The sequence below is a fragment of the Coturnix japonica genome, chromosome 4 (genome assembly GCF_054131305.1).
Source record: "Coturnix japonica strain WE chromosome 4, WE-NBRP24, whole genome shotgun sequence".
Classification (NCBI taxonomy): Eukaryota; Metazoa; Chordata; class Aves; order Galliformes; family Phasianidae; genus Coturnix; species Coturnix japonica.
This window is the reverse complement of record NC_140666.1, coordinates 39363500-39390142: the sequence shown is the minus strand read 5'-3', so window position 1 is coordinate 39390142 and position 26643 is coordinate 39363500. Positions and strand designations below refer to the sequence as shown.

Here is a 26643-nt window from a genome sequence, read left to right as displayed (position 1 = left end):
TCAGGTCATGGTCAGAGACAGTAGAAAGGAGTGGGTTGATTAAGGTTTGCAGGAATGCTTGGTTTGCAGTGGGAATGGTTTAGCTCAGGTTGTGCAGCTTAAAAAAATTAAGGTTTGTATTTCAGAGATTTAGAAATGTAAGTAAATGTTTCTGAAGTTGCCGGTGAGAGTTCTTCCCTGATAAGGGTGATAAGCTGGAGATTGAGTGGATGGAGAGAAAGAGGGCTGGTGGGATGGTCAAACTGCTCCCTCGGCTGGAGCGATGGGAACAGTGAAGGTGCTACTTGGCTGATAGAGGGTGTATCTTGGGTACTTTGGTGTCTCCCAAGATCAGACTCCATTGGAATCTTCCATCTGATGATTCTGTATGGTAAATTCTCCATTGACGGGGCATGGAAACCTATATTCAGTAATCATGAATCAGAATTTTTGTTTCTTACTTTTATTACAGTTCATAGTTATAAAAACAGCTATTTGTCTTCCGTATCTGGACATGAAGTGGCACACTGTATTAAATTTTACAGAGCTTACAGCAGTAAAATTAGAAGTAGTGGTGCTTTATCTCTCTGTTTTTGGAGCAGCTAACCCTAGCCAATGAAACCATTTGTGTGATGGAGTCTTGAAATAAAAACAAAGGTGCTGAAGTGCTTGCAAGCTTTTCGATTCTGGTATTGAGCAACTGTAATAAAACAGAAGGGAAAAAGAAAACAAACATACAAACAAACAACTGAGCACTTTCTTATTCCTTAGTCACTGTGGAACAGTAATAAGAAAAGCCTACTTTTAACAGTCTTCTTTATGTATGGATCTGAGAATTACATGATCTTTGTTTGCTTCCACTCCATAAGAGGGAATTAGGAGGAAATGCAGTTACCCTTCTTTTGCCCTCTCTGCTGTATTAGGTGTCTTTTGCAGCACTTTGGGCATGAGAATTTTGAGGAGTGTTTACAAGCCCTACTTATGCCTATGTGTAGTTAGCACAAGGTCCCATTTGGACCCTGAGGGTGCTCCTAAATCTGAAAAGTAGTAATTAATGGTAATTAGTGATATGATCCACCTGCAAATCAAAAAGGATTGCTTTACAAGGCTGATACTGAGTTTTCAGAGTCACAGAATAAGAACAGCCCCACCTGTGGTTCCTTAACCCTCATTTGTCCCTGAGCAGTCATGATCAGAGGGACTATAAAATACTTGGACACCACTGTCATTTGTAACTTTGTTTTTTAATTTGCAATTGATTAAGCTAGTTCCTGTTGTAAATGCCAGTGAGGGTGAACTGCTGGGTTACAGTTTCTCTCATTAGCCAATTTTATGCTCCCTTGTCTCTCATTATCTTTCCAAGTCTCTATGTGCAGTGCTTGACTACAGAGGGGAATGAAGCTGGTGACAGAGGTGAGAGTGGAACAGCTTTTAGTATGAGGGTAGAGCTGGCAGACACCCAGCTTCTGATTCATCCTAATTACCATCTTTGTGAAGTAGCCTTGGGAGCTGAATTGGACGCAGGGTTTCTTTCTGAAAATATATTGTTGAGCCATGCCTGCAAAGACCCTTTCTTCTTTCCTTGATTTACATCTAGAGATGGATGAAGAGCCTGGTAGGACCCTGGCTGGAGGAATGGATGTTTGAGGGGTGCATTTTAAACCAAGCTACTTAACAAAGTACATGAAGCTTATTATAACGTATTGCTGGATGGTTTTATTTATTAAGTCCTGGTGTGAAAGGACATCTCTAGGATTCCTATTCAGTAGGCTCAGACAGTATAATTTTCAGACATTAATCCACTGTGGTGAAAGTGCGAAAACATAAAAGGATGACATAACCTTCTAAGTATTAAGAATTAGAGGGTTGTGTCTGTTCACAACGGGTGCCTAGCCTTCTACAAGGTGTTTGGGTTTTTTTAGTTCCTTTGGTTACTAACAGCTCTCTTTTCACTATTTACCCCTGTTGAAACACTTCATTTGACCTACTGCAGTCTGAATAGCCAGCCTCTGCTCTGAGAGCTCTTAATAATGATTTGCTCTGCTGTATGTTTCTGTTGATGTTCTTTAACAATTACAGCTTCTGTGAAGTTAATTTGAGGTCTGCGGGTGCTCCATTTCTGGCAGAGAACCACCAGTGGTGCTCCTGTGGGGAATAGTGAGCCTGTGTCCTAGAAAATGTGATCGCAGGCTGTGTACTGCAAGTCAGATGAGGTCAGACAAACTCATATGTGATATGCCTATTTCTTATTGGGTATGGATGCCTTTTCTTCCTAAGAGGCTGTAATGCATGGAGGACAAGGACGAGAGAGGCCTGTTTCTGGAGTGTGTGTTGGTTCATGTTGAATGGGCAGGTTGTTTCCATTCACTTCATAAAACCTGGGGCCTTGACAGTGTGCAAGATCTGCTAAATCTCAGCTGCTTCTGCAGTTGCAATGCAAATTGCAGTCATTGCCATCTGTGGGTTAATGTACATATCTGCAAAGACTGAACTCAAAGACGTGAGTAGTTCTTGGACCACTCTAAGAGATTCAGGTAGGCAGTCTGTAACTCATTTGCAGGGTGCTGCATCTTGCCCTCCCTGGAGGATGGAGGATGTTGGCCTCCGTGGGCTCACTGAAAACGCTTTTCCTGAGCAGTGAGTTCATTCATACACTTAATTGTGTGCTATGGCACCAGCAAAAAACAAAACAAAACAAAACAAAACAACTGAAGTATGTTGGCTGGGTTGTTTTGACTGGCATGAGGTCTGGCTTATTTCTGGTTGCTTTCTACAAAGATAAAAAGCAGCCGTTATGCTGCAAAGCTGTTGAACTGATACAATTCAATATCATGCGGCATTTTAAAATTAATCCTTCAAAGTAAGCACAGACTGAATGGGTGAAAAATGCTTGGCAGACAAATGTCAAAATGAAGCTGTGAAATCGTCCTTTAATATTGTTTTTCTGATAACTTTTTTAACCCTTTCAAGTGTCTCCATTGCAGTTTTGGAAGAAAAAAGTGAGTTTTTTGGCAGTTCTTTGCATCACACATTGTTATGTGGGACAGTGATGAGGAAGAAGATGATCACTTAAATTAAGCTGTCAGATTTTGACTGATTATACAGTTCAGCACAGCCAGTTTCAAGGTGAATCCTCAGGAGTCAAGAGCAGAAGTCACACTTCAAGTGTGAAAGTGGGTTTATAAGAGCCATGGCACTGAGGAGGGTACGGATTTTGGTAGGCTTCCCAACAGAGCATGAGCTAACAAAGTAATGTAGAGCCTCAAAGGGCTTTAATAGAGCCTTTGAATGCCAGAGTAGGGGTTAGTGAAGAATATGTCAGTCAGGAAACTGACTGCATCCAGTCCTGACATTCAGATTTCAAAAATGAAGGAATAATTATTGGATAAAAAGTGATTTGGCAAAAAGCTGTGAGAATGATCCCCATTTTCTTTCAGAAAAGCATGAGGCTGATTTTGAGTCTGTTTTTTCTCATGTTAACAGGGATTTGTGTGAAGATGCTGGAGGTGCCGTGGGAAGATTTTTCTGTTTGTTCTATATGTACAGTGTCTACTTTTAGAAGTAAAATAAGGAGAGGTGAGAGGAAAAGTGGATCTCATCAAGGTGCTGGGTGCATTTCAAGTGCCCATTGGATAGTGGACACCTTTTTTCCAATGATGATGATAATGAATTTTCCACTGTGCCAAGGAGATAAATTCTGTCAAGATGTGTCAAAAGGAGAGAGAAAGAGGATGGCAGTAAAAGACAAAATTATGGAGGGAGGCTGAAATTGGGAAGGTGTAGGGTAGGATACAGGAAATGAAAAATGGTTTACAGTCAAGGTCAGTCCTGCAGGGTTAGAATTGGGTCCAAAGGATACAGGTGAAAAATGCACATCCATTTCTTGAACAGGCAACTAGGACTGAATGTCTAAAAAGCTACAGAATACTTGTTGTCCTTTTCACTTTTTGTCTCTGTCCATTAGTGTAGTACTGGTGACATTCAGCTAAGTCTCTTTGTACTGTCCCCTTCACATGCAGAGTTACAGAAGCCCCTGGCTGGTGACAAATTCCCTGGTCTGGGTGCCCCAAGGAGGCATGCTGCAGATCTCCAAGACAATTCTGCACGCTGAGGTACCTGGAGCCCGTGACTCTGAGATAACCTACAACATCATCAAGGACCAGCCAAGACATGGTGAATTTCTTTGGAGTTTTATTTTCAAAAAGCAGCTGTAGAGTGTGTTGCACTTCACCCTGCATGTGTCAAAGTCTCCAACTGCTAAATGAAAGGGCATTGTTTGGTTATTTCTGGGGAAAAGAGTGTTCTTCACAGACATACCAGAGTTGATCCTTTCATGGCATTATCCCAAAACTAGTTGCATTTGAGGGAATATTTCTTTGTAATACTATGCTGAATAAGTGCCAGTAATCTCAATTTCCAGTTCAGATGCAATGCAAAGCAGTGAAGCACTGTTCTGTCTCGTAACCTGCCCATCTGCAACTGTTTCTCTAAGAGTGGTGAAATCTTGGTGAATTTAGAGCCTTGTGAGAGTGGAGTGAAGATATTATCCCATAACTGATGTCTAGATGAAGAGCAGCATAAAGTAGTTTCTGTCTCTATAAACAGTTGAGCAGAAGTTTATGTTGAAGAATTGGAGAAGTCCCTAAACCCTGTGATGTCTGAAATAATTTCTACTAATGAAGAGGTTGACTCAAATGCAAATTGGTGTCATGGCTTTCATATATAATTCTCGTCTCCAAATTCCTTGTGAGAGGTTTTTATCTCATGTCTGAATAATGGCTTGCATAAGCATCCTCCTGTTTAGGACTAGATTATCCTCATGCTAAGGAGTGGAGAAGGTGCTAGCATTTGTGACTGAGATAGAAATTCAGAGAATCTGCATGGAAAGGAGAAGGTGTCATATGTAGAGGGAAAGGAAATATAAATGGAAAAAAATAAATGACATTTTCCCCATTAGTATCGCTGTTTCCTTCTTAAGGACCATGTCTGTACATAATACGCGTGCTTTTATGAAATGCTATTGTTAACTTTAATCTGTTGAACTGAATAGAATTAGAGGGTCACGTTAGCAACGTAAGTGCTGTGGTTTTACCTCTTGCTGTAAGGATAGGCTGGTTTCTTTAACAGCTGCCAGTGCCTGTTGGAGGCATGTTATTTTTGCAATTTAGAAGAGCAGCAATTAATTTGTATTCTCTTCTGCAGATGAAATACTCTCTTCTAATTTTTAATAAGCATTTACATGAAAACAAGAATTTTTCCCCAAGGAGTTTGTCTCCTGCTGCCTAACCCTAACTAAAATTTATAATCTTGAATTTGTATCACCATAATTATCTCTACTGTAATTAATTGCAATAACACAAATGAGTTTGTAGCTTCAAGTGAGGAATATGCAGTGGAAATTAATGATCTTCAAAGTTTCATCTAAAATGTTATTTCATAGAAAGAGAGGAAAAAAATCAGAAATGTCGGAAATGAATTCTTAATTAAGGAGGGCTTGTCTGTCTGCCTTAGTATTTGACTAACAGAAAAGATATTCATACCTGTGGAAAATTTGGGATGCGAACCTATTCAAGAATTAGCCTCCATATTTTTGAAGACAAGGGTGTGGACAAAGAATGCTGCTTGTTGTTTATTTCAAGACTCTGAAACCCAGCAGAAAGGATATAATTAGGGAAGGAAGTTCCCTGTCCAGATCCCCCCCATTTGCAGTGGTTGACTTGGTTCCCCACAGCTGCTTTTCAGGAAGCAGTTGATGTTTCTAAGGATCTCTTTATGCTGAACCTCATTTTGTCCCTAGAAATGGAACTGTTGTCTTCCCCATCTTTTCTCCTAGCACAGAGAATCCTTAATAAAGCTCTGTGACTTGAAAAAAAATACTCTCTTCAGGGAGCAGGTGTTGTTAAACCATAAACTGCTCTGTGTGGAATACGTTCTTAGAAGATGAAATTTCTGAAGCCAATAAAAAATGATATGTGTCCACTTGCTTTGCAAAGAGGGAGACCACAGTGCCTCAGTCCTGAACAGCTCTGAAAATCACAACTGCATAATGAAGAAAGGCTGAGGGAACTGGGCTTGTTTAGCTTGGAAAAGAGAAGGCTCTGGGGAGACCTCATTCTGGCCTTCCAATATTTGAAGGGAGCTTATAAACAGGAGGGGGAATGGCTGTTTATGAGGCTGGATAGTGATAGGACAAGGGGGAATGGTTTTAAACTGAGACAGGGGAATTTTAGGTTAGAGATCAGGAGGAAGTTTTTCACCCAGAGGGTGGTGACGCACTGGAACAGATTGCCCAAGGAGGTTGTAGATGTCTCATCCCTGGAGGCATTCAAGGCCAGGCTGGATGTGGCTCTGGGCAGCCTGGTCTGGACCCTGCACGTAGCAAGGGGTTGAAGCTGGATGATCATCGTGGTCCTTTTCAGCCCAGCCCATTTATAATTCTATGATATGCTTCAAGAAACTGCCTGAGAATACAGGCAATAGGCAACAGATGCTTTTCTGTTTAAAAATAATTTGATTCCAGTGAAATGAAGTTCATAAACTATGTAAGCAAACAAAAGAGCTTTTATTTCTGATTTAATTAAATATTAATTTGTAAGGCATGTAGGCATGCTTAAACTGCCATATGTTCTGATTGTTTCTTCTCTTACTTTAGGAGGGGTGCACAACACGCAGGCCTTAACAACTTTGGTGATTTGATTAGCATCTCTAGAAATGGCTCATTATATTCAGGGGTTGAATTCCCATGCAGCAAAAGCATCAGCTTGGGAAAGTAGTTAGAGCAGTGGATTTCACTGGTGGGGGAATATTAGCATAGAGTTTGATTATAAAAGGGAAACACGATATTTCATATGCAGAGAGCAGATAAATTCTATACAACAAGAACAGTAAAGATTGGGGAAACACACATTTTTTGACAGACCGTGCTAACTCCCAAACAATGAAGTTCTGCTGTAAAACAGAAAAAAATACGCCATTTATTTTGATAATATAGCTCTTTGCCAGGTTTTAATTTCACTTCTGTAAGTGGTCTGGAAAAGCATTCATGCTTTGTGTGGCTCAGTAAAACAGATGACCATGGTTTTCATGCTCTAGTTTTGGTGCACTTTTTAGATTGAAGTCGTTTGAATATCAGTAGTGACATGAAAATCCTTGTGGGTATACGTAAGGAAAGCTGATAGCCAGTGGGATGTGTCCCCATCCTGCACTCCTCTTACATTGCAGTGATGCCAGTGACACTTCAATCCAGCTGAGAACCTGTTTCTCAATACAGAAATCAGAAATAAGCAGAATGTTAGGGATACAAAAGTTGCACACGCTTTGGAGTAGGAGCTACTCACCGGGGCATACAGACTTTCTGTACAGCCTATGATACAGAGGGTTTTTTCACTCTGTTGGTTCAAGAGCTCTACAATTGAATATTTCTGTTTAGAGAAGTCTGTTGAGGATATTTTTTGGCATAATAAGTACCCAAAAGAGCTAGAAAAGAAGCTGACCTTGAAAAAATTAGTATGCTGTATTCTGATACTTAAGTTGTATCCTTGAGGGGAAGATGGATAGTGTGCTCCAATGCTTTTTAACCCTGATTGGGTCTCGCTTCTCTCATCCCTTCACAGGAGCTCCAAAGAGTATTTTTCTGCTCAGCTTATCAGACAGGCAGATCTCAAGGTTGACATGCGTTGACCATTGAGCAGAAATACACTTTGGAAAAGTGAACTTGCAGATCCTGTTCTGTGCTTGGCCATGTATTTCTCCTATGTCCTTGCACAAGCTGTTTAACCTGCCCTTTGCTAAGATAGCGAATAAAATTTCCTTGTGTAACCGCAGTGTTGGAAGGTTCATTAGTGATATTTAGGAGCTTTACTTCAGTATCTTTTAGTCACACTAGATGGAAAAAGGAAAAAGTAGAGTTGGTGGGCATTTGTCTTTGGATGCTTGGTAGCTGGTGAAGGGGCATTATCTTCTTGTTTTCTCATGAGTTGTGCCCTGAATGTTCACCTTTGCTTTCCCAGGTGAAGTGGTGCTTCTTGTCCCAATGCCAGCAGATGGCCCAGCAGAGTCATGGCAGCTTTTGCCTGATGGAAGGGCAGCCTCACCTACAACCTCTTTTACCCAGCAGGACATCAACAATGGCATCGTGTGGTACAGGCACTCTGGAACTCAAGTAGAGAGTGACTCCTTCCAGTTCCAGGTACTTCTCATTTTATTTGCAGAGAAGTTCTGTGGGCATTTTCATGCTTGCGTACAGACTTATGTGTATGTAGGTGTGTGGTGTTGACGAATGTATGTGCATGAGTTTATGTACCAGGGAGGATACACTCCATTACTATATTCCTATCCTTTTTTGTAATGTGATGTCCCCCATTCCCCGGCTTTCTTTGAGATGAGGCTGGTCCCAGAGGAGGAGGGAGAAGAGGGTATGTGGTTTCAAATGGCCATGTGTTTGGCTGTCCTTGGGATCCTTTGTCCGGTTAACAAATCTGCATGAGGAGATACTTGCAGAAGTCCTCTGGCTTATGCTCTCCTAGGGTATTCCTGAAATCCATACCTTTGTGAAAAGGCTTCTGCATACAAGATAGCTTACTGTAGCTCATACCTTTATGTTGGTCTATTTGTGTATCAAGCAGTAGGTCTGACTCCTTGCTACTATATGGTAATCACAGTACCCTTTCCTAAAACCCATAATATTTGCTCCAGGTGTATTGACTATTTTTGGTTTGGTTTTTTTATTATGTTTGTTTTGTAAACACCAACACCAAGCAATCCTCCTCATTTCTGCATTGGTTCAGTTAATCATTATTTTTTTCCCTACAGTACTTCCTCTTGCAAGCAGACAAAAAGATACAAATATTCTCCAGCAGATGTAACATTAAAATAAGTCCCACCTCCCCACAGTTTTAATTGTCAAAAAAACACCTTCAGATTAGTCCTTTCTGTTTGCATGGAAGGCATAACAGCATTCCTTAATGCCCAGCCGATGTGAACACTTGTATGCACTATTCTTTACATCTGGCTTATAACTCAGAAGGTATTACTGTAGCACTAGCAAAGCAATTAAGGTAATTTCTAAAGTAATTAACATAAGTGATAATGAGGAATTTGTGAGTGTCGATGTTGAACAAGCTAATCTGTAGCTTAACTGCCATGTTCTTCTTACAGAGTATGCATTTTGCATGAGTTAAATGTTTGGTTTTAGTGTATTGGAATGGTAGCAGTAATTGTACAGACAGCCCTACTGAGAGAGGAAGCTGTGGTTACCCAGGTGATATCAGGAGGCTGTAACACAACTGAGCCTTCATCTATGGACTCTGGAGCAGCTCAGAAGCAGCAGACGTAGTCTTCATTGGTATTTTGATAGTTAATGTTCAGGTGATGAGCTCAGAAGACGTCCAGCAAATGGTTAAAATAACTGTATTCAAGTCAGCAGAGCATTCTCAAGCATTTTCTTGAAATTGTGTGCTGAAGTCAGTTCTGACTCACAGAGGGCTCTGTTGAAATCAAGTGTGGGCTTCTGTACCTGCTGACAGATAAAGCTGTAACTCAGGCACTTGTCTCCCAGGGTTGCTGTGAAAATTTGTGGGCATCTCCCTATGGAATTGGGAGGGTTTTGGTTCTTGAAATTTTTACAAATGTAGTGTGATTTGCTTCATATGTTGTCACTGTGAGTTTGTTATGGTAAGCTAGATGCAGGTGACTTAATTTTGTGCTTGGAGTGCACAAGTGAAAAATCTTGAAAAAATGTGAAAAAATGGGTCTTTCTGAAACATGAGCGCAGGCTGTGCTGGAAGATAATGGGATCACAGTTATCACACTTAACACTGCCAAGGTGCCATTGTTGGAAAACCAGCACAGTGGGTTGTCATTTTGGGGGTGGGAAGATGGTTTAAAAATGCGTTTTGTTTGTTTTCTGTTCTCATGATGAAGAATTCCACTAAAATAAACACCCAGCTGAGGTAAAATCTGGCAAAGTGGAAGAAGTGTCTAAGCACAGGTGGGAATGAGTGGGTGGGGGGTAGAGAACTGGTGAACAGACTGTAGAAGCAATAACGGAGAAAGTGATACTTATTTAAAAGCCTTACTTCCCTGCAACACCGGGTTGGTATGCCCTGGAACAATTTGTGTCTTCATAGATTTGCAGAAGAGGAGAAGAAAATAAAGAAACTGGTCTAGAAATGCAGTCGTGTCCTCCAATAGGTTTCCATTCATCTGATCTTCCTTTTGCAGGTGTCCAGCTCTGCCAGTCCACAAGCCAGCTTGGAAAGCCACGTGTTCAACATTGCTGTGCTCCCACAAACACCCAGAGCACCTCAGCTTTCCCTTGGCTCCTCTTTGCACATGGCTGTAAGTGTGTGCTGACGCTACTGCTGCTGTTTTCCATGTTTTTTGCTGCAGTGCAAAGTGACCAAAGCCTTACATCAAGCAGTAACAGCTGAATTCTTGCATTTACTGTTGTCCACACTATTGAGGTTGATTGAAATACCTAAATCCAAGGGATGAGAGATGTGTGCACCACATAGATAACTAAGTAGAAATGGGAAGAAAAAAGCCAACATCAACAAAAAACCCTAGGTAGGCTAGAAGTGAAAAGGGTTGGGAAAAAGAAACTACAAAAAACGAGTTGAAAAACTCAGTATTAGAAGCAACGAATTTATAGACTTGAAAGGAGAGGGAAAAGATAAAATATTTTAAATATTTTTATTGAATTGCTAGCATTTTCAAAATACCATTTCCTGAAAAGCCATTAAGAATAGCCAGAATGAAGACTGTGGTTTAGAGAGACTGCAATGAGTAGATCTTTCCAGTAATTCCACTGCAAACTTTACTTACATGAGCACTAGCCCTTCTACATCATAAAGTTTCCGTTTGTTGTTACGATGTTAGGAACACAGATTGTAATGCATTTGGAAGCTATTCGGGCAAGCCTTGTTGTATCTACATCCGTGGACTGACCTACCTTATTGTGGAGCTTTGACTCAAGAAATAACCATTTTGATAACAACAGTGCCTCTAACTTAGTCGTTTCCCTGACTGTGTTAATTTCCAATTCTAGAGTTGGTTTTGTTGGCCCTCCTACTTCAGCACATGCCTTCTCCGCATGCCCTCATCACATATGCAGGAGAAGTCTAGCTTTCCTTTCCCTGCTCTTCTCTTTGGGGAATACTGTGTGCCTGGGCTAGAGGAGGGTATGTGGCTTTGCCAGAAAAGACCAAAGGAAGCAATGGGAGAGGAATTAGTGAAAATTCCATGGCACAAGGGCCTTGTCGGGTTTTAAAATAGAGTTGACCTTTCACAGGCACTAATAAAACACGTTCAGATTGCTACTTGGAGCAGCAGCCAGCAATGTGTCTTTCTTCTTTTGACTTTTTGTTGTTACCGTTACTGGTAAAATTGATGGGAGAGGTGTCTGACTAAGCCATGCTGTGCTGGATTTTATAGCTAATTACACACCACAAAATTCAATAGTGCCATAAAACACATTCTACTGAGGGACGCCTCACAACCTGCAAGCCCTACCTGTGGGAGAGACAAATAGGCCTGGAAGGCAACTATGAAGAAACCATAATCTTAAATCTTTTCATCATAAAATTGCATTTGCTTGCATCAGCATGATTGAGTTCTGTTCATCCATCTTCAGACTCCTTTAGAATTAGTCTGGCTTCAGCTGAAGAGCAAACACAGAACGTTAAGTCTCCCCATACCTGTAAACCTTGTCTGAGTATCCTTCCAAGAAAGGTCAGAGAAAAATTGATGACATTTCGTTAGTTAAACTGGGCAAACATCTATACTATTTCTTTTTCACTCATGTTACCTGTTTCCACCACACCGATACCATTGTTAACAGGAGCCTGAGCTACACACTAGCTGAATGCAGACAGAGATTGGGTATCTGAAGGAGACAGTTTTTGTAAGCTGTCTGAAAAGGAAGGTTCTTGCTTACTGAGGAGGCATGAAAGGGACACCACCGTTACTTTGAAGCCTGCAGTTTTTGCACGGAGGCTGTGTATGGCCATGTTGATATCCCAAATAAACGTCATGGCTCTTGGTTCCGGTTATAAACGTGACTGTCTCACATCTAAGATGGGTTGTCAAGCCTTTATTTAATGCTTCAGGACAGACATTCATAGATAAGGCTGTGGTTTCTCTTCTGATGTGTTTGCGTGAAAATACTGAAGAGAAACGAACTGATGGTTTTGTGATGTTTTGAGCTGTTGTCAGGGAACCCTACCTTCCCTCAGTGTCCATACTGGGTCCCAAGGGTCATAGGACCATAGATTGACAGGTTGGAAGGTACCTCGAAGATCCAACTCCCCTGCTGTGGGCAGAATTGGCAGCCACTAGATCAGATTGCCCAGGAATCCATCAGGCCTGTCCTGGAACACCTCCAGGGGCATCCACAGCTTTCTGCACAGCCTGGTTTGCAGGGTGGGACACTGGTTTGACAGGTGGACTTACAGGCATGAAGGTGTTAGGATTCAGTGAGCTGCACATGATGTAGTGGGTGGGAACCTGTAGTTTTTTCCTGAACCTGATTATCTGATGTTCCAACAGAAGTGAATTAATTGTATCTTCCCTAATTTGGCTTATACTCCCCATATTTTGTTAGTGATTATGGAATGAGCTGGATATTTTTCATACTGAGCTGGACTACATTTAATTTGGTGATTTCTCATGGCCATTATTTCTGCAGGGTTAAGGTTCATAAACTTTTGCAGGTTAACTGCCTTTGTCCACTTAGGTCTATTCATACAACGCCATAATTCTTGTAACACGCTGCCCACCCTTGACTAATGATAATCTTGTAATGGAAAGATCAGGACATTTTTAGACAGGCTTAAAACAAAAAGGAAAGCTCTGATTCCTCTGTACTTGCATGGAAGTGACCAAAACACTTTCAAGATTTCTTTTAGGAGCAAATCCAGTCCAGCCACATCAGAACTGGAAGAGTAGGTAGGCAGTGAATTATGCCTTTGTCCAGGGAATGATTGATCAAAACAGATTTTTCCTTATCTGTTCTGGGTTTTCTTAGGCAGAAAAATGAAACTTATCTACCTGAGGTGGTCCAGCATCTGCAGGAGACAGAGTGCATTAGAAATGCTGCCACTCTCATGGATAGTCTGAAAATGGGGGCAAGATCGTAGGAACAGGAAGGAGGAGGCATTTGCTGCTTATTTTTCTAGAGTTATAAGCCCTTTCTAATTCCAGAGTAAGGACTTAATGGGGGTAGGCCTGCATAGTGACACTTTCTGTTGAGCATTATAGTACTCAGCTTCAGTGTTACATGTTCAGTTTGGATTTTAGATGAGCTGAACATGAGTTTAGATGTCCATAAAAGTAAATTTGACTTACCATTAAGTTTTATTTTCCTCTGTAATTTCACCCCAATTAGTCCCTGTTCTATAAAAGTTTAAGGAACGTGGTAAGGGTTCAGCTCATCTGTTCTTTATCAGTTTAGTGTCTAAGAGCAAGACATTTACATTCAAAGTCTGTCTTATCTTTTATAGCAATGCAGATTCTCTCTGTTGTATTTCTGACTGTCTGTCCATGTTTCTGTTGTTGATGCTGTTGCTCTAATGTGTTTATTGAGGTGCTGGAGGACCGTGTGACAGTGATTGAGCCCCATCACCTCTCCTTTGTAGACCCGGAGATTCCCAGTGAGAAAATCCTGTTCAATGTGACTGTCCCTCTGCTTCCTGGCCAAGGCAAGTGTACCTATTCAGAACATGGCAACTTAAATTAATTGGTATGCTTCTTTGAGCACATTTTATCGTCCTGTGAAAGCATCTGCTAAACTATTTGGCCTCCTTCATTAGCATTCTAACATCTTGTTTCTTTGGCTTGTTTAGGAGTATGCTGCAGTGCACAGACATTTTTCTTACAATTGTCTGGAAGACACTGAATGTTGCACTGTAGTTTTTTGCTTCTAGCCTCTTTAGTGAGAGGTATTTGAAGAAAAGAGCAAGTGAAGAATCTGTTTAATTTCTCATGTCCTGTATTGCCCTGTAGAACCCATTCTGAGTGCAGTTTCAGACATCTGACTCATTTAGCAACAGCTGAAGGTATAAAAAGAAGTACTTGGGAAGATAAAAAGAAGCCATCCTCTGTGGTGTCTTGTTTTAAAAATAGATTCCTTCTCTTAATACTGAACTCTGTTTCTGTAGGTATTGTGGAGCATAGAGACAGGCCTCACTCCCCAGTCAGGTATTTCACTCAAGCAGATATAAACCATGGCAAAATTGCTTATCGTCCACCAACTGCAGCTCCACACTTGAGAGAGATCATTGCATTCTCATTTGCAGGTAAGGAACTGAATGTTCTTTGCAGTGCCAAGTCAGTCTGCTGATTCTCCTCCAGTCCTAGAATGATTTTGTGGCTACCTATTAGGGCACGCAACTTGAATAATACAAGGAACGTGGGAATCTGCCTTGTGGGAACGTTTCAGAAGTTCACTCAATTCTTGAAATGATTTTTTGCCTCTTGTTCAGTCTATCAGCTTTCAGTGAATTATTGGGGTATGACTGTGTTCGCTGCAGCATTTAGCCTTGTTGACACTCATATTGGATGTGGCACTGGTCAAACTGTTGGTCTGGTGCCCTGTGGTTAGGAAGTAGTGTCCTTCCTATGCTTGAGTACCAGCTGCTGCAGGTCTTTAGTCTTTGGGATTCAGACAAGAATTGATGAGTGTGAACTGAATTGATTTAGCTAGGATATTAGATTTCTGCCATCAGGAGGGTAACAACCTGGAGAAAAAGGCAGAGGAGGAAAAACAGGAAAAACTTCAAACATATTTGACCAGTTGGTGTATGGGATTATGTGATGAAATGACAGTACATGGTAGATGCAGGTCTGTGTATTGCCTTGCCCTTTACTGACATAGAGAGGAGTTTCACAGACTGGAGGAGAGCGGCGGGTTTTCTCTCACTACCTGGAAAGAAAGTGTAGAAAAGAGTGCTTCCCTAATTAAGGAAAGTCTCCATTCTGGTTGAATGTCTGCACTTGCTTTCTCTAAAAGCTGTCTAAATCCACGTCAGTATGAATTGTCCTCTGCTAACTACAGTTACTCTGTGCTTGTGTTTATCCCATCAGGCCTACCAGAGTCAGTGAATTTCCGATTCACAGGTAAGCAAACCATTTGCTGTTTCCTGGCCAAAGCAGTTTTCCTCCTGGTGCCCTTCACGCTGCCTGTTACTCCTTGGCCTTTCTGAAGGGACATCTGTGGGCACTCAGTAGGAACTTGCGGAAGTACATGTGCCCAATGAATATCCATTCCTCTCTCTCCCAGCAATGTTTTATACAAGCGAAGATGCAGTTCAGTAGACACACCTTTTTCCATTAGTTGCCTGGAATGTGTCATAAATTCATGTTCATTCCTGTTTTCTCTCTATCTGAACAGGGACATCAGTGTTTTAATTTGTTGAGTTTTTGTGTGTGGGGGGGTGTTTTGTGTGTTTTTTTTAAATATACCATGGAAACATTTCCACCATTGAATTGCTACTAATTAGCTGCTTCTTGCTTACTTAATATGTTTCTCTTTCCATATACTATGTGTGCAAAGTGATTCACTTGAAAGGAGATTTATTGGGTACACCTGGTAGATAATTGGAAGAAAGTATGCACACACACATGCTCTGATTTTTACAAGTTACACTTTTTGTGCTAGAAAATGGGTTGGGAACAAAGGTAAATATCTCCGGATAGGTGTGAGTTGTGGGTTTCCATCCATAGACAAAGGTGTACATTGGCCAGGTAGGAGGGAAGTCAGCAGTGTGGGGTGGTGATCTCTGGATATGTGAATCCCTGAAAGCATATCCCTATGCTCAGTTGTTGTTTTTGTCTGCGTCTAGTTTCTGGTGGAGAACACACAACCCAAGAGATGGTGTTTGTCATTCACTTGCTCTCTGCAGAGCAGCAGCCTCCAGTCTTCCAGATCACAGCTCCTTTTCTGGAGGTCAGCCAGGGAGGCAAAGCCACCATCGGTGAGTAGCTGGAAGGGATAGTGCAGCAGTGTTTTTTGGTATAAGCCACTTTCTGGTGCTGTCAGGGTGTTTGCTGGGGTTTGCAGCTATCGTACTAGAAATACTGTGAGTCACTTGGCAGTAAGTTCTCTGAATCAACATCTGATCCAAACATTATCAGGGGACTAATTATTTCCATGAAGGCAGCAAGCCCTTGGGCTAGGGATGCTCCAGAATTATTTGACTTTTCAAGTACTGACTTAATTAAAGTTTTTTGGCTCCGTTCACAAAAACAGATCGCAAAATTTAGGGACATTCCCAGAGCAGCGTGTGAGGATGCTGAAGCCTCTGTTCTGTGTCCCTGGCACAGGGATCCAGTTGGCTGTAAGTGACACAGATACAGCTCCTGAGGGCCTCTTCTTTGAGCTGGTGAAACCTCCCCATCATGGCATCGTGCTCAAGCATGGCACAGGTGTGCAGGAACACATGAGAGCAGGTGAGCTGAGTAGACATCTTCAGCACAGGGGAGGGAGTACCTATTCATATCCAGCTTCTACCTATCCATTCAACTGGTTTAGTTGGGTAGGAGGACACAAATGCCTCTAACAGATGCAGCTGCAGCCACAACTGTGTTGAATTATATGGCAGAAAGAGTGTGACTTCAGGAGAAAGTACGCGAAAGATCATTTCCTGTTTGTTGTTTAGCTCCTGGCTGAGATAGTGAATTTCTATAACACATATGTGGGCTGGTGGGCAGTCACTCTATTGTGATAAAAGTACCAGCTGCTAATCAGAAGAGACCTTTTGCTTCAGGTGGTAAATTACATGTGAAATAATACTTAGTGAACATTTCTGCTGAAGTCTGCATAATCTGTGGTGATGCAGCAGTCAAAACCTTCTGTGCAGTTTTGCTGTTGATTTTGGTGATAGCAGTTTCCAGTATATGGTCAGATGAACATATATTGTTTGTAAGAGAGTAGTGCAAACAGATGTGGAGAGGGAAGCCTTATCTTGTTATGACAGGCCTGAGCTTACAAAGTGATCTGGAGAGCGCCTGGAAATAAAGGAGGATCTGTGCACTTCCAGAGAATTGTCACTTTGAAAAGAGTCACTGTGTCTGTAAAACAGACAAGGTTACAGCTTTTCCTTTGCCCTACATATGTATTACTTCCTTAAAAAATGTCTTCATAACTTATAGCTCTGTAAGGATGGTATTAAAAGCCAGATAAACGTGTGATAAAGTCTTTTTGCTAAATTGGGGCCTTAGGCCATTTGAACTGGATTGGTGCACTGAGCAATTTTCCTGACTTCTGTATTTCTTTCTGGGAAGGTGACACCTTCACCTACGAGGACGTCACTCGAAATGCCCTGCAGTACGTGCATGATGGCTCATCGGCAGCAGAAGACAGCATGGAAATCTCTGTCACGGATGGTGTCACCACAGTGACCACAGTGCTGAGGGTGGAAGTGTCCCTGCTGGATAACAACGGCCCACAGCTGGCCCCAGGCTGCCTGTTGTCAGTCACCATGGCTAGTAAAAGCTCTGTGACTCTCTCTCGATTGCACCTTGCTTACATTGTAAGCTTTCATCTATTTCTAAGCCCAATGAATGCTGCCAGCATCCCATGCCTAATCCCCACGCAGACCCTTTGCCACCACACGTCTTTGCCACTAGTGTGGATTCTTGGCAAAGAGCTCAGGTTTTGTCTGTGTCCTGCCAAAAAGGAGACAATAGACTCTTTCTTCTAGCAGGGTTTTAAGGCTATCCCTGTTTGCCTTGAAACGGCCATGCTAAAATGAGGACTGAGTTAATCTCAGATTTTTGTATCAAACAGACTCCCTAACAACACATATGGATTTTCAAGGTGATAAGCCCTTGACAGTTTCTTCCCCCTCACACAGTTGTGAAACTGTCTGGTTCTTTTCTGCGCAAGCTTCAAGGGTTTGTTTGTTTACTTGTTTTTGAGCAAACCAAGATTCATATATATATACCTTTGTGTAGCTTAGAGTTGATTCCAGTATTTGTGTATTGTATGAGTTGTCCTGCTGGCAAAATTCAGAGAAAGGTGTTCTCCCAGTTGGTTTAGCAGCAAAGACACTGGCAATGGATTTCAGGTGTGCAGATGTGCTCCTCTTAGGGAGGAGGCTGGAGAGATTGCAGTCCACGTGCAAGTCTGGAGAGACCTAAGGTAGTGGCTGTCAGAGAGGTGGTTAGGGAACTGCAGAGTGAGGTAGAATAAGAAGGCAGGCAAATGTTTCTTTTCCAAAAGATCTACCTGGATAAAAGTCAGGGATCTGTCCCATTCTCCTTATGAGGAAGGTTGCCAAAGGAGCTGTTCAAGTTTAATGTGAAGAACACAACAGTCACAGAAAAGAGGATTTATTTCTTGATCCATATCCTGAGAATATGATTTCTACCTCGGGTCTTATCTTTTTGCCAACCAAGAAAAGCTTTTATTAGAAAGATGACATATGAGTCATTATGTCACAGAAGTGATTGTACTTAATGAAGCGAGAAAGAGCCAGGAACAACTTTTCACTTAATATGAAACTGACTTTTGAAGCATTGCTCCACACCACTTTTACTAAGAACTGATCAGGGAGTGCCTCTGAATCATTAGTGGGCAGCAGGTACTCCCTCTGCTGGGTGTCTTTTTGGCTCATCTTCTCTGGAGTTGGGAAAAGTGTATTATGTAAATAGCCCAGTCCTCTGGGACTGGAAAGTAATTTGAAAATGGAAGTACCGGTTTTATCTCTGGGAATTTGATGGTGTAATACAGGGACAGAAGGAGAATCTCTCTGAGCTGAGAGAAAAGGAAAATACATTTAATATCAGATTCTGGGAATGTCCATCTAACTGACTTTTCTCATTGTTAGAGCTTCGTTCATTCTTCATTGGCTGAGAGTCTGACCCTGCTGGCTTGATATATAATCCTAAAACAATATTTTCTTCATTCTTCCATTTCCAGAGGAGGGAAGCAAATGCTAATCCTGTTTTGTGGCTGTTTTTCTAATTTTTCCTTTATGTTTAGGACAACAATTCTCCTGACTCAGAGATAAGAATCCAGTTAATATCTCTGCCCACATACGGCACCCTCTTATGGACATCTGGCTCTCGTGCTGAAGAGTTTTCTAGGGTTTATAATTTCACCATGGAAGACATCAACAACCAGAGGATCAGGTATCAAATAGCTCTTCTCCTTCTAAGTTAAAAGCTCCGGAGGCTTTCCACAGGGAACATCAGGACTGTATTAGGATGGTGAAATGTATCCAAGATAGTATTCTCTTGGCAATTGTAACCTGTGAGACTATAAATGAGAGCATTTCCTGTGTACAGAATTAGGTGTCTGTGCACATCTGAAAGGTAGTTGGTTGAAATTATGAGAATTCTTTTCTGTGCAATGTCATGGTGATACTTAGGTAGGCAGTGTAAAAAACAAAACAAAACAAGTCATTTTAAAGAGTTGAGGAATTGACCAGGGTTGGGGACTGAAATGCCACTTCTCTTCCAAGGGATGTGCTCAGATGAGGTGTTTTTACCCAACTGTCAGAGAGACTCCCTGACACAGCTTGTGTTTTGACTTGCAGTTACTCCACCGTGTTTGAGACGAGCAATCAGCCAGTTACAGATGTCTTTCACTTCACTGTTTTTGATGCTGATAATAACCGGCTTGACAGACAGATGTTTACCATCACCATCACGTCTGCCCAGACAGCACCATCACTCATTGTGTTTGCTGACCATATCACTGTAAGTGGCTACCCAAGATACTGGAAACAATTATAAGAATGTCTTACATGTGGGGAATCAGACGGTTTTCCTGGACTGAGTGCAAATCACTGCAGAACACGGTGTTGCACATCCAATCTTGTGAGTGCAGAGGGTTAAGAAATTACTTGGAGACCAGAGGAAACTGAATGTATTGCTGCATCCCAGAACCTCATCTGCTTTCTTCTGTTCTAGTCAGGAACTGGGTTCTTCGTAGGGTGTCCCATTGATATTAGTAGAACAAGTAAGATTTACCTTGTTCAGTATTTGGTCCCTTATTTCACCAGCTTGTATGTAAAAGGGGAGTAGAAGATGAAAGTCTGAAAACATCTGGTGTTTTGGATGGATACATGGAATCTCAGACTCATTATCAGAGCCTTTTGAAGTCATCTCCCTCTTTTTAGCTTGATGTTTACCCTCCCTTGCCTTGAAAAGATTGTCCTCAGCAAGAAAAGCAGATTTTGCTTCCAAGAGGTCAGCGTGACTCTGCCAGTCCTTTTTTTTTTTTTTCCCTGATAAAATATTCACAGGCTTCTCTTGTGGGCTGGGCAGGTTTTGTTCTTACCATCCCACCTCACCTCCCAGCTGATTTCATGGTGAACAGATCTGAGGGAGGATGGCTCAGGACTTCAGAGAAATGAGCACCGTGAGGACCAGGAAAGTCTCCTACCTGGAGTGGTGATACACTTGTTCAGTCATGACTCCATTGCTGTGTGCATACGCTGTACTTTGCTGTGTACTTTTGTCTTCCAGGTGGATGAGGGGGGCAGGGTCCCACTTCTGGCTCATCACCACTTAGCTGCGGATTATGATACTGCTGCCAAGGAAGACCTGAGGGTCACAGTTATCACTCTACCTGTATATGGCTACATCGAAAACACTAAGACAGGTAAAACACCTGGCTGTCTCTTCTTCCTCCTGGCTACTGAAAAGAAACAGAAATTGCATATTCTAGTTTATCCCCTTATAGTTCCTCTGTGCAGTAGTCAGCATTATGAGATAAACTGACTCTGGGGATCATTACTTTCTAATTCTCATTTGGAGGCTGGTCTAAGTTGTGAGGCTGGAGCATTAAGAGCTTTCTCAAACATTCTATTCATTACGCTTTATTCTGGCTGCCTTTGTTCTACTGAACAAATTCTACTGAATTCCTCTAAGTGTTGCAGTAAGCTTGTAGGCTGGGAGAGCTGTGGGGATAGCATGGCTGGTAACACTCTTCTGTGTCACTTCTGTGTCTCAGCTTGTTAAAGCAGACACTGCCGTTCTTCTGGAGTACGTGGTTTGCTAACCATCACACATCATTCCTCCTAATTGTTCCCAGCTTGTGCCATTTAGGTAATGGAGAACCTTCATTCTTGAATGGGCCAAGACTGGTTGGTTTTCTTGGGGGATGAGACTGTTTTGCAAGGTGCAGTTTGATATAGTGATTGTACCGATGCCAGATGGCACATTAGCCTTTGTCTCATCTCTGAAGAATGTTGTAAGTAATTCTGAGATGCAGGCTTGCTTTTACTGTGCATAAAACTGCAGCTTTCCTAATGCCTGCTCTGATGCAGCAGATGTTGCTTTCTACAGAGGTCACCAGATGACAAAAACCATGTTTTAACAACGAGCATCTTGCATCCTTCAGTTTGTCATTCTTCTCTTAATCCTCCTGCTTCTATTTTTAGTTTATCAGTGGCTTGAACATCCTTTTATCAGAGGCATTTTGTTTTACAGGTGAGAGTTTTGGACCGCTGAGTGCTGTGACCACAGACGCATCCTTCTCCATTCAAGATGTTCTTGAGAACAACATTTACTACTTTCAGAGTGTCCATGAAAGCATCGAGCCAACAAGTGATGTTTTCAGCTTTTATGTGAGTGATGGCTTCAGCCAGTCTGAGGTGCACAGCATCAATGTCACCATTCAGGTATGCCTGCACTTTCTGGCTGCAAGAGCCCTCTCTTCACATAGGCACTTCAGTGTTTAAAGTATAGCTCATCACACCTTTGTAATACACGGGTAGGGGATTAGAAAGTTTCCTTTCTCTGAACTGTTTCCTTCCCCTAGTACAGGAGTGTAATTCCACTGCTGCACCAGGGAAGGGTTGTGCATTGCAGCATCTTCCCCAGGGCTTGTTTCCCAGGTGTCTTCATCCTCTTAGAAGCAGCTATGTTACTGGGGAGATCTGGAGAGACTACTGTAGTCCATCTGCTGGTATTAGTGCCAGTGCTGCCATACAGTGCTTTTTTTTCCTTGGCATCTTCCCTTGTTTGACTTTGGGATCTCTGCAGCGGCGGAATGATGAGCCCCCAAATATGGTATTGGAGCCTGTCAGAGTGCATGGGAGCTCAGTGGTTGTTACCAATGCCTCACTCAACCTGCAGGACCTGGACACCCAGAACAGTGAGCTTGTCATCATGGTTACCAAAAGTCCTGATCATGGTAAGTCCTGACCAGCTGGGGTGGGAGCAGGAATATTTGTTTGTGTGTGTGTGTGTGTGTTTGCCTGTATCTGTAATAGCCCCTCATGTGAGGGGGAATCCTACTACATTTGTGTAAAGCACATTGAGACCAGCAGTGAGATAGCGGTCACACTTCAGGGCAGATTTGCATTTTGATCACTTTCCCAATTTGTGAGAGAGGGAAAAGATGGACTGCCCCCACTTCTCTGGAAGCTCCCTTTTGTGTTACCCCATTTCCTGTTGTGGGGTTCAGTTCCAAAGAGCTGAGCATCCACCTGCAGTGGTAAAGCAAAGGCGGGGTGTATAGTGAAGGCAATATGAAAAAAACTGCCATCAGTTGTTTTAGCAAAATCATGTCCACTTCCACGCCTCCCACTGGAAGCCTGCATGCTGAGAGTACCGTGTCCTGCCCATAATTTTGATGCATCTGTTGTTTGTCAGGTCACCTTCGCAGGAGGCAAACTGCTGTGGAGCCCCCAGAGCGTGGACGTGTGCTGTCTCTGGGCTCGTCCTTCACCTACCAGGACGTTTTGGATGGTCTGATTGTTTATTCTCAAAGCGGTGCAGCAGCACAGACGGATGAGTTTGGCTTCTCCATCACAGATGGTCTCTACACTCAGAAAGGGAAACTGGAGTTCTCCATGGAGCTGCCAAAGAAGCAGCTGCCCACACTGACTGTCAACAGGGTCCTGCAGCTCCCCACTGGTATGGGGAGTCACTTGTTCATTATGGTGTCACTTGTTCAGGCAGCCCAGTGGGAGAAACTCTTCATCTCCTGCTGAATGCAATTGTGAGATATAGGTGTGCTCTCATGCCTCTTGTTTGACTGTTGAGGTCTTCTCCAAATGATCTCCTCATAGTGAAGCCAGGATCAATTGTCTATTGAAAGGGCAAGGGATAGGGGAAAAAGAATTACAGATGTAGATAGTTTTATGCAAGCTGTAGTTAAGCACTGCCTCCCAAGAACAGTTCCATATCCTGGTTCTGTAAAATGTGAGCTTCTCTTTATACATTGTGGTCCAGTCTAGACAGGTCACTTGACTGGATTCGCTGAAGCTGTTTGTGAGCTTTTTCTTTCTCTGATTCAGGCTCTGAAGCACACATCACAGATCGACACTTGAAAGCAGCTGCTGTTTATCCAGATGACACAGTGATCAGATTTATCATGAAGAGGGATCCGAGTGTGGGCCGTGTGCAGTTGACTGATATTGATAATCCAGTTGAGATCTCTGTCAGAGGGCCTGTCAGAAGTTTTACCCAGGCTGATATAAATAAAGGTGAGAACGACTGTAGGTAATCATGACAAATAAATTGAGGGGAGGGATGATTTGAAAAAGAAAAGGGACAAGGGAGAAGGTAATATAATGTTGTTATGGTAGAATCACTAAGCAAGTATTAAAAAGTTTCTCAGCAAGAGAAAAAGAATAAAGTAATGAAACCCGAATCCAGGAGCTCTGCCGAGCTCCAAGTCCCTTGGCTTATATTGTCAGCCTGCTTCCAAACTGGGAGTTACATGAAGTTACCTGTAATAAAGGCACCTCTTTTCTCCTGTCTCTTTCTCCAGGGCAGGTGGTTTATAGTCACAAGAAGGGGGATCCTGGTGGGAATTTTGCCTTCGCCTTTGATGTGATCGATGCAGATGGCAGCAGACTGATGGACCAGATTTTTCATATTAGTGTACTAGGTAAGCAGTAGTCTAGGGTTATATTGTCATTGCTGCAAAGCTTTATAGATGCCATTCCGCATGTACAGCAAATTTAGATGGAAGTCCTGAGATGCAGCTTTTATTCTCTGTCATTTGAAGACCTCTGAAGTTTGGGGCATGAGGAGAGTTTGTGGCTGTACAGATTAATTCTTTGATAGACTCCATTGAAAAAGACACAAAGGCATAAGAATTCCCTGTAATGTCTTCATTCTGTCTAGATTGTCTTTAAGACATTACATACATTACTGCCTCACTGTTAATGACAAGTCCCAGAGTACTCATTCTGAAATGATCACGCTGGGAGGGTTCCCTTCTGAGGATGGTGTGTAACTATATGCTGTCTTTTGCATGTGAGCTAGTACCCAGTGGGAATAACACCAAGGAATGGAAAGAGACCATCTCCTAACTCTGCTTTGTATTTAACCCTTGCAGAGGACAGGTTCCCCCCCTCCATCATTGCTAACACGGGGCTGGTCTTAGATGAGAACTCTGCAAAGAAGATCACAACACTGCAGCTCTCTGCCACTGACCGGGACAGTGAGCCCACCCAGCTCCAGTACAAGCTCACCAAGCAGCCACAGCTGGGGCACCTGGAGCATGCGGCCTCCCCAGGTTAGCAGGATGACATTTTGCTTGGTTGGGTGATCCTAACAGCAAAGCACTGCAGACCTCTCGAGTCCTAAAGATTGACTGCAGGAAAAATGAGCTTAGAGGCATATGTGCAGAATTATGCTCCCTACTAAAAACTGATGGCCATTAGTTCAAAGAGCTGGAGGGTAAGGTGCATGGAGGCACGGCAGCCTGATAATTGCAGATGAGGATGTATTCAGCTGCTGAATCAATTCATGTCCCATGCCTTGCCTGGTGGACTTAGCAGATCGGTCCAGCGCACTGTATGAATCTCCTTTCAGTACTGACTGCTGCTTCTGCATGACAGGCAAAAACCTTCAGCCTTCTCTGTGACCACAAAGAGTGCAATGCCCTAATGAATCCATCTGCTAATCACCATGATAATGGAGCTCAGTTGGTGAACCTATACCTTCCTTTGCCTCCCTTCAGACCACCACTGTGCCCCTTGGTCCTTAAACTCCAGCCTCATCTTCAGCTATGCTCTGGAGAGGGGAAGGGAATTATGCAGTGAGTTCTTTTTGTGGCATGGTGGATCTGCTAGCTGATGAAATCTGGGAGTTCAGAAGGGTTCTGATCAAAATCCTGTGAAACGCAGAAAACAATTCCAATATTATCTGAATTTCTGAGTTGCTTTCTGTGCTCAGTTATGCACAAGGAGTATGAGTATTGTATTCCCTTTTGCTGAATTAGTTTACATCTGTACTGTCATATAATATGCTCTTCTGATGCAGTTTATACTCACCAAAGATACATTTCTTCTTAGAGTTAGAATTCTTATGATCAGGTTTTCTCCTTGACAAGACATTAAGGTGTGTTTGCTGTGTTTTCAGGATGCAGTCAGTTCCTGTATAGCGCAGTTTCAGTGTATGGTTTGCCTAATAACTTCACTGTGTAAGATGTACTCTGACAGACATGCTGACAGAGAAGGAAGAATAGATAAATGCAGCAGGAAGGGTTAAAGGCCCGAGCGCTTTTTACAATGTGTTCTGGCTACCTTCCTGTGTGTGTCACATGTAAGGATCTGTAAAAGTGCCAGTATAAATCAGAGTGGAAAATGGGGCTAAGTCTGCTCTACGTGCTGCGGTACAAGAAGGGAAAAATAAAGCAGAGGGTTTGAGGACATTTTTGTAAGCTGTGAGGCTGGGGATCGTCTGCCCATAGTCAGTGATGCCGTGGTTAGGTCAGTCTTTCATGGCAGTGAGAATGAAAATTAAAAAAAAACAAAACACGTCATGTTTTTGTACCAGTTTTTCTCTTTGCTTCTCTGACAAACAGCTCAACCTGAATAGGGTGTGCTAGCAGTGAGAGGCGTTATCTGATGAAAAGGCTGTAAAGACGTTTGTAGTTGAGTTTGTAGAAGTGCCTTTTTTCATTTAGAAGCTGTTGGAGCGTTTATGAAGTACGTGGTACATCCTGAATTAGAGCATAGCAAGTGAAGATGGAACACTTAGAGCTGCTTGTGTCCGACACCCTGCATTTTTCCCTGCCTTGTTCTTTCTATACACATTATCCCCTGTTGTTCTTTCTCTAGGGACAAAAATCAGTTCTTTCAGCCAGGCAGACTTGGCCTCTCGCAGCATCCAATATGTTCACACTAGTGACACTGAAAAGTATACAGATGCCTTCACCTTCTCTGTGTCTGATGGAACAAATGAGGTAGGTCCCAGCATAAATTTTCCCCTGAGTCTGAGCAGACTATTGATTCTGTAGGATGTGCTGGGAGTCCGTTCTTCTTGTGTCCTGTCAAGAGAGAGATGCATGTAGCATAGGAAATGAAAAAAGCCATACATAAGCTTGTAATTTAGCAATGGTGGTTACTCTTCCCTGCTGTGAGAGATGTTATGTACTGCAGGGAGGGATAAGAGCTCTGTGAAGGGAAGGGCAGCTACCTGAGTTGTAGGCCCATGAGACTGATTTACCAATGTCTGATTTTCTTTTGTTTACCACTTACTCGTGGAGGTCAGCTTTGATCCAGTGCACTGATAAAGCACCCAGAAGCACAGTTAGACCCTCAAGGGCTGTTTCCTACTTTCTGTAAGGGAAAAATTGTAGCAACAGATAGAGGGTAAGTGACAAAGTAGAGTGAATGATGGAGGGAAGAGTGAGTGTCTACAAACATCACAGAAAGCAGGAGATATTAGTGGGAAGGGATAGAAGGAGTCATG

General features: G+C 42.5%; 1 protein-coding gene across 1 annotated transcript in view; it reads left to right on the top strand.

Annotated features, from left to right (window-relative positions):
- FRAS1 (Fraser extracellular matrix complex subunit 1) overlaps positions 1 to 26643 on the top strand; it is a 154068-nt gene that overhangs the window by 104724 nt on the left and 22701 nt on the right. Inside the window, exons 29-47 of the mRNA XM_015861184.3 lie at positions 3999 to 4152; positions 7989 to 8167; positions 10201 to 10317; positions 13562 to 13676; positions 14136 to 14273; positions 15061 to 15093; positions 15819 to 15950; positions 16300 to 16425; positions 17260 to 17507; positions 18962 to 19110; positions 19518 to 19680; positions 20452 to 20587; positions 21418 to 21608; positions 21973 to 22123; positions 22585 to 22848; positions 23232 to 23420; positions 23708 to 23827; positions 24281 to 24460; positions 26010 to 26134. Of these exons, the coding sequence (XP_015716670.2) occupies positions 3999 to 4152; positions 7989 to 8167; positions 10201 to 10317; positions 13562 to 13676; positions 14136 to 14273; positions 15061 to 15093; positions 15819 to 15950; positions 16300 to 16425; positions 17260 to 17507; positions 18962 to 19110; positions 19518 to 19680; positions 20452 to 20587; positions 21418 to 21608; positions 21973 to 22123; positions 22585 to 22848; positions 23232 to 23420; positions 23708 to 23827; positions 24281 to 24460; positions 26010 to 26134 (2910 nt within the window). The remainder of the gene's footprint in view (positions 1 to 3998; positions 4153 to 7988; positions 8168 to 10200; positions 10318 to 13561; positions 13677 to 14135; positions 14274 to 15060; positions 15094 to 15818; positions 15951 to 16299; positions 16426 to 17259; positions 17508 to 18961; positions 19111 to 19517; positions 19681 to 20451; positions 20588 to 21417; positions 21609 to 21972; positions 22124 to 22584; positions 22849 to 23231; positions 23421 to 23707; positions 23828 to 24280; positions 24461 to 26009; positions 26135 to 26643) is intronic.